The sequence below is a fragment of the Hirundo rustica genome, chromosome 2 (genome assembly GCF_015227805.2).
Source record: "Hirundo rustica isolate bHirRus1 chromosome 2, bHirRus1.pri.v3, whole genome shotgun sequence".
Classification (NCBI taxonomy): domain Eukaryota; kingdom Metazoa; phylum Chordata; class Aves; order Passeriformes; family Hirundinidae; genus Hirundo; species Hirundo rustica.
Genome location: NC_053451.1, coordinates 18506171 through 18523339, shown reverse-complemented (window position 1 = coordinate 18523339; position 17169 = coordinate 18506171). Strand labels below are relative to the sequence as shown.

Sequence of the window (17169 nt, the reverse complement as noted above, 5' to 3'; positions counted from 1 at the left end):
TCGCTTGGTGAGGGACTTCAACGGGACCCCGGCAGCTTGTACACTTCTCTCTCTTCCGGAAGGCGAACTTCGGATCGCCTCGCTCCGTGCGGGTGCGGGGCGGGCAGCGGCTGAGGCGTGGTGCTGTGCAGCCGGAGGTGCGGAAAAGTGTGTGTCGGCAGGAGAGAGCTGTAGCATTGGCCACGGGTGCCGGCTGGAAGCAGCGTGGGGAAGGCAGCGCGTGGGAAAGCGCTATCTCCCGGGAGTGTGCTTGGCGCTGGTGAAGCACCTCCAGTGCTGTGTCCAGCTCGGGACACCTCACTGCCAGACAGACTTCGAGGTGCTGGAGCGTGTCCAGAGAAGGGCAGCGGAGCTGGCGAAGGCTGTGGAGGGCAGTTCCCATGAGGAGCCGCTCAGGAAGGACCTTACCACTCTTTACAACTCCCTGAAAGGAAGCTGTAGCCAGCTGGGTGTCGGTCTGTTCTCTCAGTTAACTAGTAACAGGACACGAGGACACAGCCTCGAGCAAGGCCCGGAGACGTTTAGATTGGATATTGGGAGGAATTCCTCACTGGAAGAGATTTTCAAGCATTGCAGTGAACTGCCCAGGCGTGTCACCATCCCTGAAAGTGTTCAGGAAACGACTGGACATGTCACTTAATGCCATGGTCTAACTGAGAAGTTCACCAGTCAGAGGTTGGACTCAGTGATCTCAGAGGTCTTTTCCAACCTAAATGATTCTGTGAATGCAAGACACACCTCACCTGTGTATCCCTAGTACCAGCCAAGGTCTTTGAGGGGAGACACTGACTTATTAAATATGGGTATTGATCTAGTATTGATACCCAACTGCGACGGACAAAAACTCTCTAACAGTTTAGAGTTAGAAAGTGTATGTTTATTATGGCCAGGCAGCACGCGGGATATTTCCCTAATACGCACTGCGAAATTCACAGGTAGTTACAAAGCCTTTTATTTACAAAAGTGTTGAATACCCAAAATACAAATTCATATTCATACCCCTGTCACCCCCTATTCCTCGTTTCCTTTGCTAATTGGCAAAAAGGCTATTAAGCATGCGTACTTTGTTTCCTAAAATGAGTCGGGGGTCTGTTTTGGGGAGGGGTCACCAAAAATGGGGAAGTAAGATGAGTCTTCCTCATCCTGACCTTTCTACATTTTGAATGCATACGTGACAAATGAATCCTTGGTAGAACTTATAGTTTCCTGTGTTCAGTGGGTCCTTTAAGCAGGAAATCTTCAGCTATCTTATGTCCTATTTACCACATTTTGGTTTTCATTACAAGTACAGTTACACAAACACAAAGCTGACAAGCAATGAGTTACTAAATCCGGGATGTCTTATCTAAGATCTGGCTTCTGTTAACTGTGAACAAAGCTCACCTAACTCCTTCAGCTAATTCAGCAACTTATTATCTTTCCTAAAATCCCAATTCTTCAAATTTAATGTCTCAACACCTCTTCTTACCACTTCTTCTTGCATTTTGTTTGGAATTTTTTGTAAGTCCTCTTCCCGAAAATTTTGAGTCAGTATTTTCTGCTGGAAACCAGACGGCACACAAAAGTCTTGAATTGTCCAGAAGGAATTAGTCACTGTTAAAATATTGTTAGAAAATAATTACCTAACTCTGCAGGCAGCCCTAGCCACCTACTTCTTGTTTCAGGTGACCAGCTTTTTGAGAGGGGTATCATGATTACTTTTACCTTACGTTTCTGTTCTCCTGTGCCCGCAGAGATGTGACCTCGCTCCCTGTGCCAGGTTCCTGTTCTCTACCCCGTCAGAGAATCGTTTCTGAGCGGCATCGTGACTGCTGTGAGCATCCTATTGCTCACTCGTTTCCTCTGGTACAGCTTGCACGAGCTTTGGTTTGCCAGGCAGAAGAAATAGCTAAGAGAAAAAGTGTTTTAACCACGAAGAAGGTGTGAAAAGTGCATATTATATGGCTCTACGCAAGATATTTACTATATGTATTATGTTGTATTGATTGTTAATGTTGTATTAATATTTTGATAGTATGGTAAATGTAGTTTTGTAGTTGTAATGTAGTTTTTATGTACCAACCACAGGAAAACGTAAATCTTTCAGAGAAAAAAGAATTTACTACTTCCTTAGCAGAAGAGACCAACTTCTCCGGCCTTGCTCAGCCCTGTGGACGCCATAGAGATTAAAGGAAAAAAAGTGATACTAACCAGAGACAATCTTTGTTTGAGTGGAATTTATGCATCATGTATGAAATGTATGAATATTCAACAGGCTATTGCTTTTAAGAGATAATCCTTTGTTAACAGGGGTCCTTCTCTGGAGCTTTTTGCTCAGGGAGGCACCCAGACGTCTGTAACTTTGTTTTTTATTGTCTCGTATTGTCCTAACTCTAATTGTTCAATTTTTTTACTCTAATTCTATTTTTATAACCATCTTATTTACTATTAAACTTTCAAAATTTTAAAAACAAGTGATTGGCGTTTTTCACAAAGGGAACACAAAAGGCGTGAAATCTTCGCGTGTGTTGCATTGTAGCTTTCACGGCAGGAACAGCTGCTTCCCTTAATGGGACGGCACAAACTTGTATGTTGGTTGCTTGAGCCCTGTGCCGTGTGGGTGGGGCTCTCAGAGTGCCTCTGGAGAGAGGCAAAGATCAGCAGGGAGAGATGCTTAGATTGTGGAAACTTCCTTCCTTTGGGAGCGTTTCTCAACAGCTGAAGTATGATGTTATTTAAGTTGTAAGAGTTTCATTGTGGGGAGGCAGGTAATCCTCTGTTTTCCACAGGAAATCCTCTAAAGGTTCAGTGAGGAAATTCTAGAAAGCTGGTATAATTGTGGCAGGTGGAAGATTTTAGCAGTATGTTTTCAACACGCGTTTTTGAGAATTTTGCATGTTTGTTTTTCTTGTTTGCTTGTTGGTAAAAATTAAAATCTTCTGGTATTTCCCAGTCCTCATAAGTGTGTATGCTTGAAATGTGTTGTTGTTAAGTTGCATTGAAAAGAAATTAATCAGAATCCTTTGTACTAATAAAGAAATAAATTTTGTTTGAAAGGAGGATATTGCAATATGCATATCTGCTCTCAAAGAGGTTACAGGAAAGCACACTGAGCAGCTACCAATCCTGATGGCTGTTTGCTGCAGGAGTGCTCTGACCAGGTTTCAGCTTGAATGCAGAGCTCAAAGATAAGGAAATATTTGGATACAGTTTGGTCACAGATCAACAGAAGAAAAAGAAAATGTGTTCTTTTCCTGTAGTGGCCAAAGCAAATGTGGCATTCCCCCTACCATTATTCCAGCTGTTCAGTATGTCTTTGGAGATCCATTTTAGCACCTTGCCTTGCTCTCAGAAACCCTGGCTGAGCTGCTTTCCAGTTGAGCCTGCGGTGATTTTGTATGAAATAATTCTTCTGAAAACTAGAGCATCAGTAACTAACATTACTACAGTCATCTCAATTTTAGCTGTGCACTGTCTGTATGCGTAATTTCATATTGATATTTCACTAGAAAGCCTTAGGGCATGATTTCTTGGTTGTGCCACATCTGTGGCAAACAGGAAAAGCATGTTTGTTCAGTACTTTGCAGTGTGTCTCTAATTATCTAATAAACACAGTTTATTCCTGTAAGACCCCAGAACTTGCTGAAAAGACTGGCCAGAACCTACTCTCCTCAGCTTTTTCTACAGACCAGCATACATTTTTCTCTAATGGGAAGATTCAAAGCTAAGGTTTGTGCTGAACATGAACATTTTCAGCTAAGTAGTTGTAGTTGTGTATTTTGGAGCAGGGTACTGGGGCTCAGCTAGAAGGTGGGAGGCAGTGTACGCTGTCTGTGCAGCCCCCAGAGGCATCACAGAGGTACCACTGGAACTGTGTTACTCTCAGGACATCACTGCCCATGAAAGGTGCCTGTCAATTAAACATGGCAGATCCCTCACTAAGGGAAGCACAGCATCGATTGCAGTTTCTGAAATTCAAACATCAAGCTCAGTACATTGTGTTGATCAAGTTGGAAGTGATAGGTAAATAAGAAAAAAATCCAATAAAATGTGATGCACCCCACATGCCAATGCAAGGGGTGAAGAAGGTAGATATTGGCAATTGTTGCTGACATGGAACAAAATTTTAAATCATAAATGTTTATTTTACCATTACATCTAGTTCTCTCTCAGATTATGTTTTGGTGCCTCTGTTCTTTTTTTGTTTTGTTCTGGTTTTTTTCTCCTAAAATAATAGTGAGAATACATAAAACAATCACACTAGTTTTTCAAAATAAATAATACTCAAAGGTGTTTGGGATTTAAGATTCACATCCACCACAAATACAGTCTCACACACTAGTCAAAGTTATTTCATAATACTGAAAGGTCTGGCTAGCAAGCCTGGCTAAACCTGTGTCCTGTGTCAGAAATGGTGCCTATAGCTGCGTTTTGGGGAGGAAAAAAATGGGCTATGGAAAGTCCTTCAAAGTCTTTTCAAGTTACTTGATTCATGAGGTAATTTCTCCACTGGGGTATGCTGTATTTTAGGATAGTAAGACTGCATTCTTCTTCCACTCAGGTAATAGTTACAGTAAGGTTATTCTTTTTCTGTTATGCGTGAGAGGTTCCAGTTCATTGCTGTCTGACAAAACAGAAGATATGATGAGAGAGTCTCATCCTCCTTTGCATTCCTGCCCTAGATTTCCATGCACACATTTTTGAAAGTGTAAAAAGCGTGAAAAGTTCTCTGTATGTGCAGTACTTACAAATGCAGTCAAATTTCCTACCCCAGAAAGTCAAATGTTGCAGTAATCAGAAAAATATTTTAAGAAGTAAAGAAAATCAAGCTTGACAAGGGACATCTTACATCCTTATGCAAATTTTACTTGACCAGTTTTCCTTGGTGTCCTGTTCAGGAATGATGAAGATTAATATTCCCTAGCCCTGCAACAACACTGAGACTAAACACTTTCTATTTATTAAAAATATAGTATCGATCTGCAAGGGGCTACAAGGTAATGGGAGGGCCTCCACCATTATGTAATGCATAGGATCATATAATGAATGACTGTAGGGTGAAAAATCTGGACCAAGTCTGTTGCAAACAAAAAATGGGAGGCAGAGGCATATAGTCCTTAGCAAGCTGTAGGAAGGAAATTATATTATATGGGCATGTCTTTGATCTGCATTTAAACAGGTTTTCTCCCCTGCTTTTATTTTGCCAGTTTGACATGAATCTGCAAACCCATTAAGAAATGAAAGGACAAAACACACTAGCTATTATGATCTGTTTATTTCACATCAAAGCTACACTTTGGGGTAGATTTTAGCTGAAAAATAATAAAGACCATTATTAGTAATTTTTATTAAGGAGAGTTAATGAATCCAAACACTGCTTATTAATGGTAAAGAGTCGATTTTGGGTAATGTAAAACACTTCTGAAGCAAAAGACTGTTTGTCAGGTGGCTGCGTGGATGACTGTGGCCATTGGGCACGTGGAGCCCCCAGACTGTTACCTGCCAACATTTCTGCCCCACGGCTCAGCAGGCAATGCTTTTCAGTTCAGACTGAAAATGGCTGGCAGCAAATCGGCTGACTTTGCTTTGAGAAGACTAAGGAAAATAATTTGGATTGTTCTGCCAGATGAGCTGGAGGGGGGCATCAGAATGTCTGAGAAGGCAGCTGCCCCTGGGGACTCACTACCAGCCTAGCAGGTTGTCTGACCTTAGCCAAGAAGGTCGACGTGATGATGCTAAGTCAATGCAGTCAGTTTTTTTAAAAGATTAACTTCAAATTGCTCTTATATGCTAGCAAGGCCTAAGTTAAGTGTTGACAGAAATGAGGTGCTGCCACTTGGGTGTCAATCTGTGGAGTGCACACCTTAGTTATCTCAAGGGGCTGGGACAGAGCTTCCTGATGCTGTCTGTGGTGGCAAAGCTGTTTCAAGAAATTCTGTCCTTCCCACGAGTTGCAGCACCATGTCTTTTTTTCCTGTGATGGTACAACTGCTTGGCACTATGTGAGGGTGGCTGGTAACACGGGGCATTGCAGCGTGGCAGTGTGAATGAACACATACGAAACTGCAGCTCAAAAGGCTTTTAAAGTCTGAGGCGGAAAAGATGTGGTTCAAGGTGTGAAAACACATTTGAAGCTCAGGTGGTAAGATGGCAGTGTGCTGGTTTGGAGATGTAGGTGCTTATTTGTGATTTCTATGTAAACTGATTAGATGTTCAAAGAGCAGAGCTCTGTGTTATAATCCTGATTAAACTGAATGGAGACCCTTGCTGCCCCAAGAGACTAATGTGACAAAAAAGCCATGAAAGAGACAGTGGAACACCTGCAAGAGCATTTTTTTGTCAGGGATAAAAAAGGGCAGAAATATACTTGCAGACTGGATTAAATGTATTCATTTGTACTTATGGGCTTTAGGTTTTACAGAACAGGAAGAAGTAACAGGGCTGTTTTCCAGGGACCGCATCCTCCCTTGTCATTTCCCACCTGGTCATGATGAAGTAATTCACTGGAGCAAAAAGAACAAGAAAGTGCAGTTACTACCAGCAGAAACTGAAAGAACAAGATCCACATTACAGACTCAGAGCACACCTTTTCCGGGAGAACATCCCTAGTGGAAATGCCTGCTTGAAACTTAGTAACCTGACCATGACTGATGAGGGCTACGTGGGAACAGTACCAGATCGAACAGAAGTGGAAGTGCTGCTACGCGTGAGAAGTCAGTAAGACGTCAAAAGCCCTTGGATTGCACCACCACAAATGGGATGGCACCAACAGAATTTCTTGTGTTGTTTCTCCCATGGATTCAAAATCCTCCAACCCAGCAGAGCACCTTTTGGGTCTGATGGTGTTATGAAGCAATTTTTTTTCTCTTATGTTATAATATGGATTGGAAAATTTTAGTGCAGCACTTGTTTCCATAACCTACTGCTCCCTGATTTCTAAGGGGTAATTACATGGTACGCATAATGTGCTGCTCAGGATGGTACAAATCTTGGCATTGTAAGTAGGTGTGCTTTCTTCTGAAATCAAACACAGATTAAGTTTTGTTCTCAGCTATATTTATTCTCCCCAGTGGTATTTCAAAAGAGCAATCACTTCAAGTTAAAAATTGTTTTGTAAGTAGTAGGATTTTTTTTTTTTTTTTTTTTTTTTTTTAATCTACAGCTCCTTCTTATGCACTGGAAAACCAAAAGACAAAGACAGAAAGGAAACTGAAGTGCTATGCCTTTTTCTCTTATCCAGCACCAAATATATCTTGGGTACAAGGCAATATATCCATCCAAGAGACAGATCGGGAGGAAACCAGGAATGAGTTTTCTATTCTCTTAAGATGTGACAAGGACACTATAAACATGACAGATACTACTGTCATATTCATTTTCATCATGAAGTGTGGGCAGCTGAATGGAAGATGCAAGGTAGGAATGAAATCTCTTTGTGCATTGTTACTGAATTTCACAGCTGGCTTCATGGCAACATGGATATGGGACAGTGCAAAAGGAGATACCTTTCTCTTTGAAATGTGTTTGTTAGGATTACAAGGCAACATTACAAGTTACTTCCAAGAAGTAGGAATGAGAGGGGCTAGCTCACCCTTCTATAAGTTACCTTTACTCTTAACATCTTTTCTATATCAGATTCACATTTTAAGAGGTGCCTGATAAACAAACTTTACCCTCTATCCATAAAAGAGTTTTGCCTATTGGTCAAAATACATGGAAACCTTAGAGAATATGTGGGTTCTGTGAGGGAGGTAAAAGTTTGCCTGCTGCTCCAGCTGTGTGTGATCTTTACTCTGTCCATTTCCCATCTTTTGCCAGACTTTCATTGATTCTGTTTGATCCTTTCATTGTACTTCTCTTCATATGCATCCTTAAGTACCAGTCTGAGTGCTGGGTTGCATGGGAATGGAGAACAGCAGTTTGCATTTAAGCGAACAACAGCTCATTTTGTTAGTTAAGGAAAAGCAGGACTATGAAATTTCAACTCTGCTTTGTCTTCCTCCTGAATTTCATTGGAAATTCAGTTCAAGTAAATAACTGGCGCTTTTCAGCTTCTCCTGTTTCTTAGGAAATATTTTTAATAGAAAGAAGAGCAATGCAAGAGCAGTTCCCTTGTGAGATGTCCATGGATGCTTCCATCACCCTGATTACCCCCTAAAGTGTACCCAGACACTCTCAGTTCCTAACCCACTGCATAAACTCCAGAACAGGAGTGCAGTTTTTTATTTACATGGAATAGCTTATAATATGGAAGATTTTAAGTATGGTGTCATAGTAGCTAACAAGTGCCCTGTGTCTGTTTTGTTATGTCTGCCTCTGATCCACGAGAGAAAAAGGTATGTTTCATTACACATGTATTTGCATTTCCCTGCATCCATCTAACCTGCATATTATGAAAACAAACTGCCTGCCTTTTGTTTCTATAATAACAGTGTGGGGTACAATTTTGGGTTTTTTTGTCTTCATGATTTTTCAGCCCCACACCTCTGTTCATTAAACCTCCCCCCACAGAAATCAAGTCTAGTTATACCATGTCAAAGTAATCTATTATCTTCCTCTCCAGCTGACTGCCAGCCACCACTGCTGTCAAATCCCTTCTGTCAAATCAATAGTTAATTGTGCTATGATGTTAATTTGTCTTGTATTAGTATTTTATATATTAGATGTTGATTCCACTTACCTGTCTTCTCCTTCCCTTTCCTGTTTTTTAAAGCTATTAATTGTTAAATGTTCAACATAGACAAGTAAAGTACTTACGGTCCCCATATCTGAAAGTTATTTCCAACTACATACAACCCTTTTATTCTTTTAGTTAAATTATGTTGTGTTTTATCCTTTTCCTTCAGATGTGCAGGTTTCTAATCAGTTGAATTTTCTCCCTGCTCTCAGCATGTGGAATTTCCTGCTGTTTTACACAGTAACCTAGACTAGATTGAATCACTTTTATTAATGAGCCCCTCAATTAGAGGAAATATAGTTAAAAAAAAAAGGATTTTCATTGCCAACACCTATTAGATTTTTTAGTGTAATATAGGTTTGTTTTCAAAATCTTAAGATGCTTCTAGAAACATACTGTGGTATTTGAATACGATATCAAAGTAGTGAAATATGTTTTTGTATTTGTTCATGGTAGTATCAAACCTCAGAGAAAAAATCAGAAAATCTCTAAATAACCTTCAGAGTATTTTCCAAAAAAAGTGCAGAGAGTTCTTTATCTGTTTCAGGCCACCTGTTTAATGTGGAAGGAGGTAGCACTGTAACTCCTTGTGAGCGCAGCAATGACACGGCAAGCACTGACACTTTCAGTGTTGTCTGGACATTACACAGAAATGCAGTGACCTCAGTCCTGGCCCCCTTCAATGGCACGTCTCACTCTCACCAGCCTCGGGTCCAGATTAACGAAAATGACTTTTCACTGATGTTGGATCATCTCACTGCAGGCATCAGTGGAGAATATCTGTGTAATATTTCAACACCTCTCTACACAAAACTTACTGTGAGAACTTTACATGTTGGTAAGTTCCTGCTCCTTCTGCTTCAGAGGATGGATGACCAGTTAGGACAATGCACAGCCTTTGCACAATGCACAGAGTCAATCAGAAATCTATAAAATACTGAGATAAACCATCTTTGTGTGATTGGTACAGTTGGGGGAAGAGATACATATTTTATTTTTGTTGGCTCAGGGACAAAAAAAAATTACCTAAGATGCGTTTATTTAAAGAGTAGAAGTTTTATTTTTTTCAGTCAGCAGCTTATTGTGGCAAAGGTTACAAAATCAGTGGCTGCCTTCAGTTGCCACCAACTGCTCTCATAGCTGAGGACACAGCAGTGCTTTCAGAATTCTGTCCTAAATGCTTTGGTGATGGCAAACGTAGCTTTAAATGTCACAGAGAGATGATGGGAAGCCCAAAGCATGTGATATAAGTTTAGCTGCAGAAGAAAGCTTGCTGAGAACACAGTTGTTATTTTCAAAGCTTTAATTCTATGCAGCAGGCCTTTTTTAGGCCTGGGGATATATATGTTTAAATGCATTCCTGTGCTTTTATGAGCTATAGTAAATTCTCAGCTGTGGAAACTTAGTTACAGTTATTTCATTGTCAGTAGCGTGTACAACAGTAGCACAGACACATTTCACACAATCAAATACAATCACCTAAAAGATTGAGAAGACAGGGCACTTCTTCTAAACAAAGAAGAGAACTTGAAGCAAGCCAGGAAGATGAAAAATAGAGGCAACATAACAGAAAAGGGGGTAGAATAAGTGACAATATGCCACAAAACTGTGGCAGACTGAGGTGCGAGGAGCTGAATGCTGCCAAGCACAGCCTAGCACAGCAGTCTGGAAAATGGGCAGTGTGACATGGACAATCCAGCTTTTGGGGGTCTGTCCATCATTATTTTCTCTTGTCTTGGGCTAAGGGATAGGAAATGTTGGCTGTGGGAGCCTCCCCCACCATCTTGCTTTTGTCCCGGGGGCCACATGGTGTGTGGGAATGGTTGCCACCTTGTCTTTGTCTGGAAAAACACGTGGATGGCAGCACTGGAATGGCTGCCATCTTGTCTTTGTCCCAGCAGCCATGTGGATATAAGTTGAGGTGGTGAACGCCTTTTTGTGGGTAAAGCATCTCTTTTTGTATACTTTTGTTATTAACATTGTTGCTCTTTGCTTTCAGTAAATTATATCATCCCACAGTCTGTGCTTTTGCCTCTGGCTTACCAGAGAGTAAGGGTGGGAGATGGCTTATTTGGAGTTTAAGTTAGGAGTGGCTTATTTGGAGTTTAATTTTCTGGCTGGTGTTAAACCACCATGGACCAGTTCCCTGTTTAAAGGCAGAAAGGATTTAAGAGAATTCTCTCTTTCTGAGCCACAGGGAGAGTATCCCTCGATACCATCTCCTGTGCCTGTCCTGCAGCTGGCAAAGAGAAGTCCCTTGACTGGTGGTAGTGGAAGCTAATAAACTGAGTGTTCATGTGATGATCTCTACTTTCTCCTCTCCTCCAAAGCTCAGGGTCCTACAGGCAGGACAATTGGAAGCTGGGTTATGCCAGCTTTAAGGGCTGTCTCCTTCCACAGGTATAATCTGTACTGCTGTCCTGGTTCCAGCCAGGACAGGGTTATTTTTTTGCAATAGCCATGAGGCAGCATGACCAGAACTCTATTTTGATACCACCCCTCTGCATTGGGGTGGGGGGTGGGGGGGACAACTCTCTTTGGGGTAAAAGGAGTTCCTTAAAGGAGGGGTCCATAGTGAGCATTTCTGCATGTGCAGAAATGTACATTTCTCTTTTGTACACTTTTCTAATTAATGTTGTTGCTGTTACTATTCATTTTCTTATCTCATTGCTGTTTCCAGGAAAACGTTCTTAGCCTGTGGTCTTTCACCTTTTGTGCTTTCAACTCCCAAGTCCATTCTGGGAGTGGGAATGGGGGAAGGGGAGGGAGAGCAAGAGAGTGGCAGTGTGGTTTGAGAGAGTGAACTGAAGTACTGTTCATAAACCAGGACAGCTGCTTTAACAATCTGCATATGAAATATGTAAGGCTGTGCAGCATGACTGGATTTTGCCCTTAGTTTTGATTTTGTCAGAGATCTGCCAATTAGGATTTGTTCCAACATAATGAAGTCGGCTGTTGGCAAGAAGTAATCTTCTATTGATCCCTGAGGCTTGGCAAAATAGAAACACAAATAAATGAATGAAATACACTATACAGTCTGTTTGGATTTTCACTTGATGTTTATTTCTGTAAGTGCTTTTCTTTTCTACATCTGCTTTCAGTTGTGCCTCATTGTGTCAAGTATTTTCTCTTCTCTGTCAGCTTGGACTTCTTTATTCCTCTTCATGAACCTGAAATGCAATTGAGATAGTATGCAACTATTAAAAATAGAAGTGTCATGGGGTAAATTCACAAGTGACAAAAGCTTAACTAATGCTTCTGCTCCCTGGTATTACCAGTTTGTATCTGAAACCGACTAGCAGCAATCTAGCCAACATTTGCCCTCTTACTCCAGCTAACAATGCAGGTATCCTGTCATTGTTCTAGATTATATAGATCCTTTTGATGGCAGAGGACTTCTGCAACCCTTTTCCAATAGATGGTGGTGCTCTGAATGACACACACTCCCCAGAGTATCCAGGAAATGGGTACTGGTAGGAGTAGACAAGATATTTCTAATGTTACAGGATTAAAACAGTCTCTACAGTGCCCTTCTCTCCCCACAGGAGAGGTCCTGATTTTTGGGACAGCAGTCTCCACCTGAATGTGTTTCCTGGCAGCTCCTGCAGTCGCTGCCACAAGACTCTTCTTGTGGAGCTGCCACCTCTGCGTGCGCCACTGAGCTCATCTTTTGGCAGCGCAACCTCTGCTCCGCTGCCAGAGCTGCAATCAGCGTTGGCAAACACCAACTGACTGGTAAAAACAGGCATCCACTCTTCTGTGATTTCTGCATATTTGAGGCAGAAAGAGGGTGCCAGTAAGGTACAGGAAATAAACAGCAACCTTAACAGTATTGAAAAAAAAAATATATTCTCATGGTGTACCGATTTCAGTGTTTATGTGATGTCATGGCTTTGTGAATCTTTAAATGAATCTATATTAGTTTTGATTTTTTTGGTAGGGGTAGAATAATTTAGAAAAATCTGTGGAATTTTTTTATCCTTAAAAGCTGCAAATCTTTTGAGGTTCAGTTACGGTACCTCTTCCATTGCGAGTAAATGTGTGAGAAACCCGATATTCAGGTAGTTTTAATGTAGCTTTGCTCTAGATGGTGGAGCAACAGTCATTTATATCTGTCAAAGGTGGCTTCATTAGGCCAACACAAATGCAGAAATTAAGAGTGTAAAGGGGTTTTCTCCCCTTTCTTAGCTTGGGAGCTATCAACTTCATAAAACTTACGTGATGTTAAGCATGGAAGTTTGTTTCACTTGCAAATGAAATAGATTTAGCAATGATCCAGCTCCTCTTTCTATCATTCCCTCTCTTACTTGCCCTTTTTGCCACAAAGCAAGCATAGATAAGTTTGCTTTCTGTTCCAGACTAAGTTCTTAAGTGCCTTCTAGTTTCATCTACATTATTCTGCTACCATTTAGTTCAAGTGCAAAACACCACAAATATATTTCTAATCACTAATGACTTCTCAGCACCTAAATGACTAATCACCAATATTTTCTTTTCATCCAGCTCTTCAAATCTATACAAGAGTTCATTGAAAGAGCAATGTTAAAATATCTGCTAATGTGTTAATACTACATATGTAGGAATCTACATCATCAGGATGAGAAAAAGGTGGAGTCTTCTGATATCCCTTGCAAAAAGAAACCCCAAAACAAATCCACCAAATCAGCAGTTCTGCTTCTGGCTGCTGAGAACAGAGGTTAAATGACATCAGAAATACAGAGAATATATTTTGTGTAAGTGTCAGGTTGCTGTCCTACAGTTTACCTTAACATCAAAATAAAGGCCAGAGTGAAACAAAAAATAATGTAGAAACCCAAGAATTTTTCCTAGTCGACACTCCTTCCAGAGATGTAACAGATACAGAGCATCCACTATTGTGTGTTAAACACTCACATCTACCCCATACATTATGACCATACCTTTTTCATGCCAATATCTCTCGACTTGCTCCTCAGTTTATTAACTTGAGATTCAGCTATTTCAGCCCTTTCTTCAGCATCATCCAGATCATGTTGTTGTTTTCTGTACTTTGAGAGGTACAGATTGGCTTGAGCTTCCTGGTGAGAAAAAACAGTGCAGCTGATTTCCTCCTGTCCACATGAAACAAAGCTTTTAATTTCAAGTGGAATGGAAAGTGCTCAGCATGAGTAGGTAACAGCTGTACGGGCTCCAATTGCCTCCTGCAGAACTGAGGTGGTTGTTGTTTTACAGAGTTGATATTTCTAGTGGCATTTTCCATGTTAAGTGAACTGAGAGGCTCTCAACGTGTCTTCTAAGGGGCTAGGAGGAAAAAAGTCCTTCCTTTTCTTTCCCTTCCTCCCCTTCTCTTGCAAATTATACTGCAGTCTTAGGATAAAATGAAATGTTTTTTCTTAAATATAAGCAACACATATGCTATTTTACTTTGTGTATAATATAAATACAGTCTTATATTCAGGGCTTATATAGATATGAAAAGAAATATTTATGGACGCAAAATGTGTATTGGTACTAGAAGTTTCTCTGCATAAAACATTATGGGTTTAGAACAATACATGTCTCAAAGGTAAAAAGCCGAAATAGTTACTTACAGCTTCCTCTGCTTGGTGCTTGTAACTCTTAACTTTTAATTGTAGCTTGTCAATCAGATCCTGCATCCTGGCAAGATTCTTCTTATCTTCTTCTGACTGCATCAAAACATCATTAATTGGGTTGATAGAATAAAAAGCCTTAAAGTATCTCCCACAATACAATAATTAGGGATGCCATGCATATTTTAGAAACTTACAGCTCAAAGAACAAACTAGCTATGTCCTGTGTACACATGAGAAAAATTTCTGCATCGTCGTTGAAGATGTATGTTAAGTGTGGAGGGTGAAGACTGAGAGCCCTTCCCATGTATAGATGTGTAAATATAAATGTATATAAAGAAAGATATAAATGTTTCAGAGGTGTGCAGATACAGGCAGAGATTATTGCTCAGGGGTGAGGAGCACGCTTGTCATTATAAAGTATGTCATTATATATTGAAGCAGATATGGGTGAGCTTAGAACTATGTAATTTGCATAATCTGAAGTTTGATTCACAGGCATTCCTGGTTAAAAAAAAACCCCTAGTTTAAGCTGTCATGCTCCATAAGCAGAGGGACCAGCTAATTCTGCCTGCACACTGTATTGGAAGAAAACAACCTTCAGCTTCTGCACACAAAAGTCAAAGTAAAACAACAGGTAGGAGGCTAAATAATCTCTTAAGGCAGATGGATGGGTTTATCTTCTTAATGCTGTTCAAAGCAAAAGGATAAGCACTCTGTGCTGCAGGCCTTTCTTTGAAGGGTAGGCAGCATGAGCAGCTGTTAGCAAACCTGCAGGAGGCTCAAGACTGTTGAGCCCTGCTGCTCAATAATAGGTGACACAGCCCGGGGACTCAGCAACCCTACGCTGAGCAGGGCATTAGAGTCACCTGAGTCCTTCTGGCCTTCTTTTAGCAACAGCAGCACAGCTGAGATGGAGCTGGGCTTTTTCTTCCCTTGCATTGTAAATAGTCATTGGAGCCTGTTCCATATTAATACTGTGCTAAAAATGTCCAAATCCCAGCAACAGAGGCTTTGGTTACAGCAAATCAGGCAAGAGGATGATGATCGCTGGCACAGGTTGCCCAGAGAAGCTGTGGATGCTCCATCCCTGGAAGTGTTCAAGGCCAGGGTGGATGGAGCTCTGAGCAGCCTGGTCTAGTGGGAGATGTCCCTGCCCATGGCAGGGGGGCTGCAATGAGATAATGTCCCAGGTCCCTTCCAACCCAAAGCATTCTGTGACGGACACCCTAGGCAGATGCTCCTCCTGTGCCTAAAGCTTCCTGCGATCAGAAAGCTCTTACTAAGGCCATCCTTCATCCATCACTGTAACACTGAGGCTGTTTACAACATTTCTTGCCAGTGAAGTGGTGGTTACTGGTGGTTACTGCGTACCTGGTAAGTCAGCTCCTTTATGCGTCTCTCAAACTTGCGGGCTCCTTTTTGGGCATCCGAATTGCGACGGAGTTCAGTCTCAAGTTCATTCTCCAGCTCACGAACCTGCAAAAAAGGAAAAACCCTTGCCATTATGCTACATATATGTAAAGCAGCAGATAATTTGGTTCACAGTTCAGGAAATGTTGACTTGCTAGGTATCTCCATAGAGTCAAACTTCAGGAAGAGATCAAAATAACACCTTTCCACGCTGTTTTTTCAGAGGAGTATTCCAGCTGCACCATCACTTAGCGGTGCAGACATGTGCAAAGGCCAAAGAAGTTTAACCAAAGCAAGCATTGGAGAAGCTTTTGCTGATTTTAGGTGCTGGGGCTTGTAATTCTTTTAAATCAAGGGCTTTGTTCATCTGTTCATCATTCATTTGGTCAGCAGCTTGTAGCTGTATAATGAAGGGGAAGCATGCCTCCAAGAACTGCTCACCTTCATTTTGTGAAACAGAAGAAAGTGTCTATACTACCCTTTCTCAATCTCTGTGAACTTATCAAGCAGCACTAGGCTACCGGTCTGGTGCCAATTCTGTAAGCAGGAGGCAGGGGTCTGCAGTTGGTTCAGAAACTTACCCTGGATTCCAGTTTTTGGATCTGCTTCTTGCCACCTTTCAGAGCTATTTGTTCTGCTTCATCCAGTCGCTTCTGGAGGTCTTTAATGGTTTGCTCCATGTTCTTCTTCATTCTCTCTAAATGAGCACTAGTATCCTGCTCCTTTTTGAGTTCCTCAGCCATCATCGCTGCCTGAAAAACAACTACATTTTACAGGAAGTCCTGTATGCTGTTGGATTATGTTTCAGAATAAATGGTGGAAGATCAGTCCTGAACTATCCCTTATTTGGATAATTGTAGCCAAAATTGCACAGAATACCTTCTGTGTGCATATCTTGCCTGGACAAGAGAAAATAGACAGAAAAAGGCCTGGAGGCCTTTTTTCCCCCTCTCTGTTCTAATGCTTTTATTTGAGATTCCACCTCTCCCTTTTTCTTGTTTTCTTTATACCTGTGCTATACCACTAGGGTTCTCATTTACAGTGCCTACAAGTAAGCACGTGATATTCACTACATTACAATGTCCTTGGATGCTGTGGTATGAAAAGAAGTGAGCAAGGAACCAGCCTACTTACATCTGTGATTGCTTTCTTGGCTTTTTCTTCTGCATTCCGGCACTCCTGGAGTGATTCTTCCACTTCATTCTGCATCTGGGAAATGTCACCCTCCAGCTTCTTCTTTTGATTGATCAGGCTTGTGTTCTTTTATTAAATTTTCCCCAAATGAATAGCGGAAGGGGAGGAAAAGCAATGATTAGAGACAATTCCTCTAAATACCATAGCACACCAAGACTTCCTGATTTTTGCCTGATTTCTGGATTACTCAGAGCAATATTTGGGAATGGAGACGCGAGTATGTGGTAAGGGCTGGCTTGACTAGCATAGGTAGCTTCAGACTGGCAGAAATATTAAAAATACTCTCAAAGCTGTAAATATTCAGATTTTGATTCAGATAAAATAATAAGCAATAGG

General features: G+C 41.2%; 2 protein-coding genes across 2 annotated transcripts in view; one reads left to right on the top strand and one right to left on the bottom strand.

Moving 5' to 3' along the window:
* Nucleotides 1-5216: 5216 nt before the first annotated feature.
* On the top strand, nt 5217-9906 carry HHLA2 (HHLA2 member of B7 family). Its single transcript, XM_040053707.1, is given in 7 exon segments — nt 5217-5280; nt 6392-6506; nt 6508-6692; nt 7142-7327; nt 7330-7395; nt 9204-9494; nt 9734-9906. Coding segments are annotated over 7 exon segments (1080 nt in total).
* A 1794-nt stretch (nt 9907-11700) lies between these two features.
* MYH15 (myosin heavy chain 15) overlaps nt 11701-17169 on the bottom strand; it is a 47646-nt gene continuing 42177 nt past the window's right edge. The window contains exons 38-43 of the mRNA XM_040054663.2: nt 16774-16899; nt 16221-16391; nt 15601-15705; nt 14227-14322; nt 13576-13713; nt 11701-11826 (exon numbers count right to left, since the gene is read on the bottom strand). Of these exons, the coding sequence (XP_039910597.1) occupies nt 11809-11826; nt 13576-13713; nt 14227-14322; nt 15601-15705; nt 16221-16391; nt 16774-16899 (654 nt within the window). The 3' untranslated portion in view covers nt 11701-11808. The remainder of the gene's footprint in view (nt 11827-13575; nt 13714-14226; nt 14323-15600; nt 15706-16220; nt 16392-16773; nt 16900-17169) is intronic.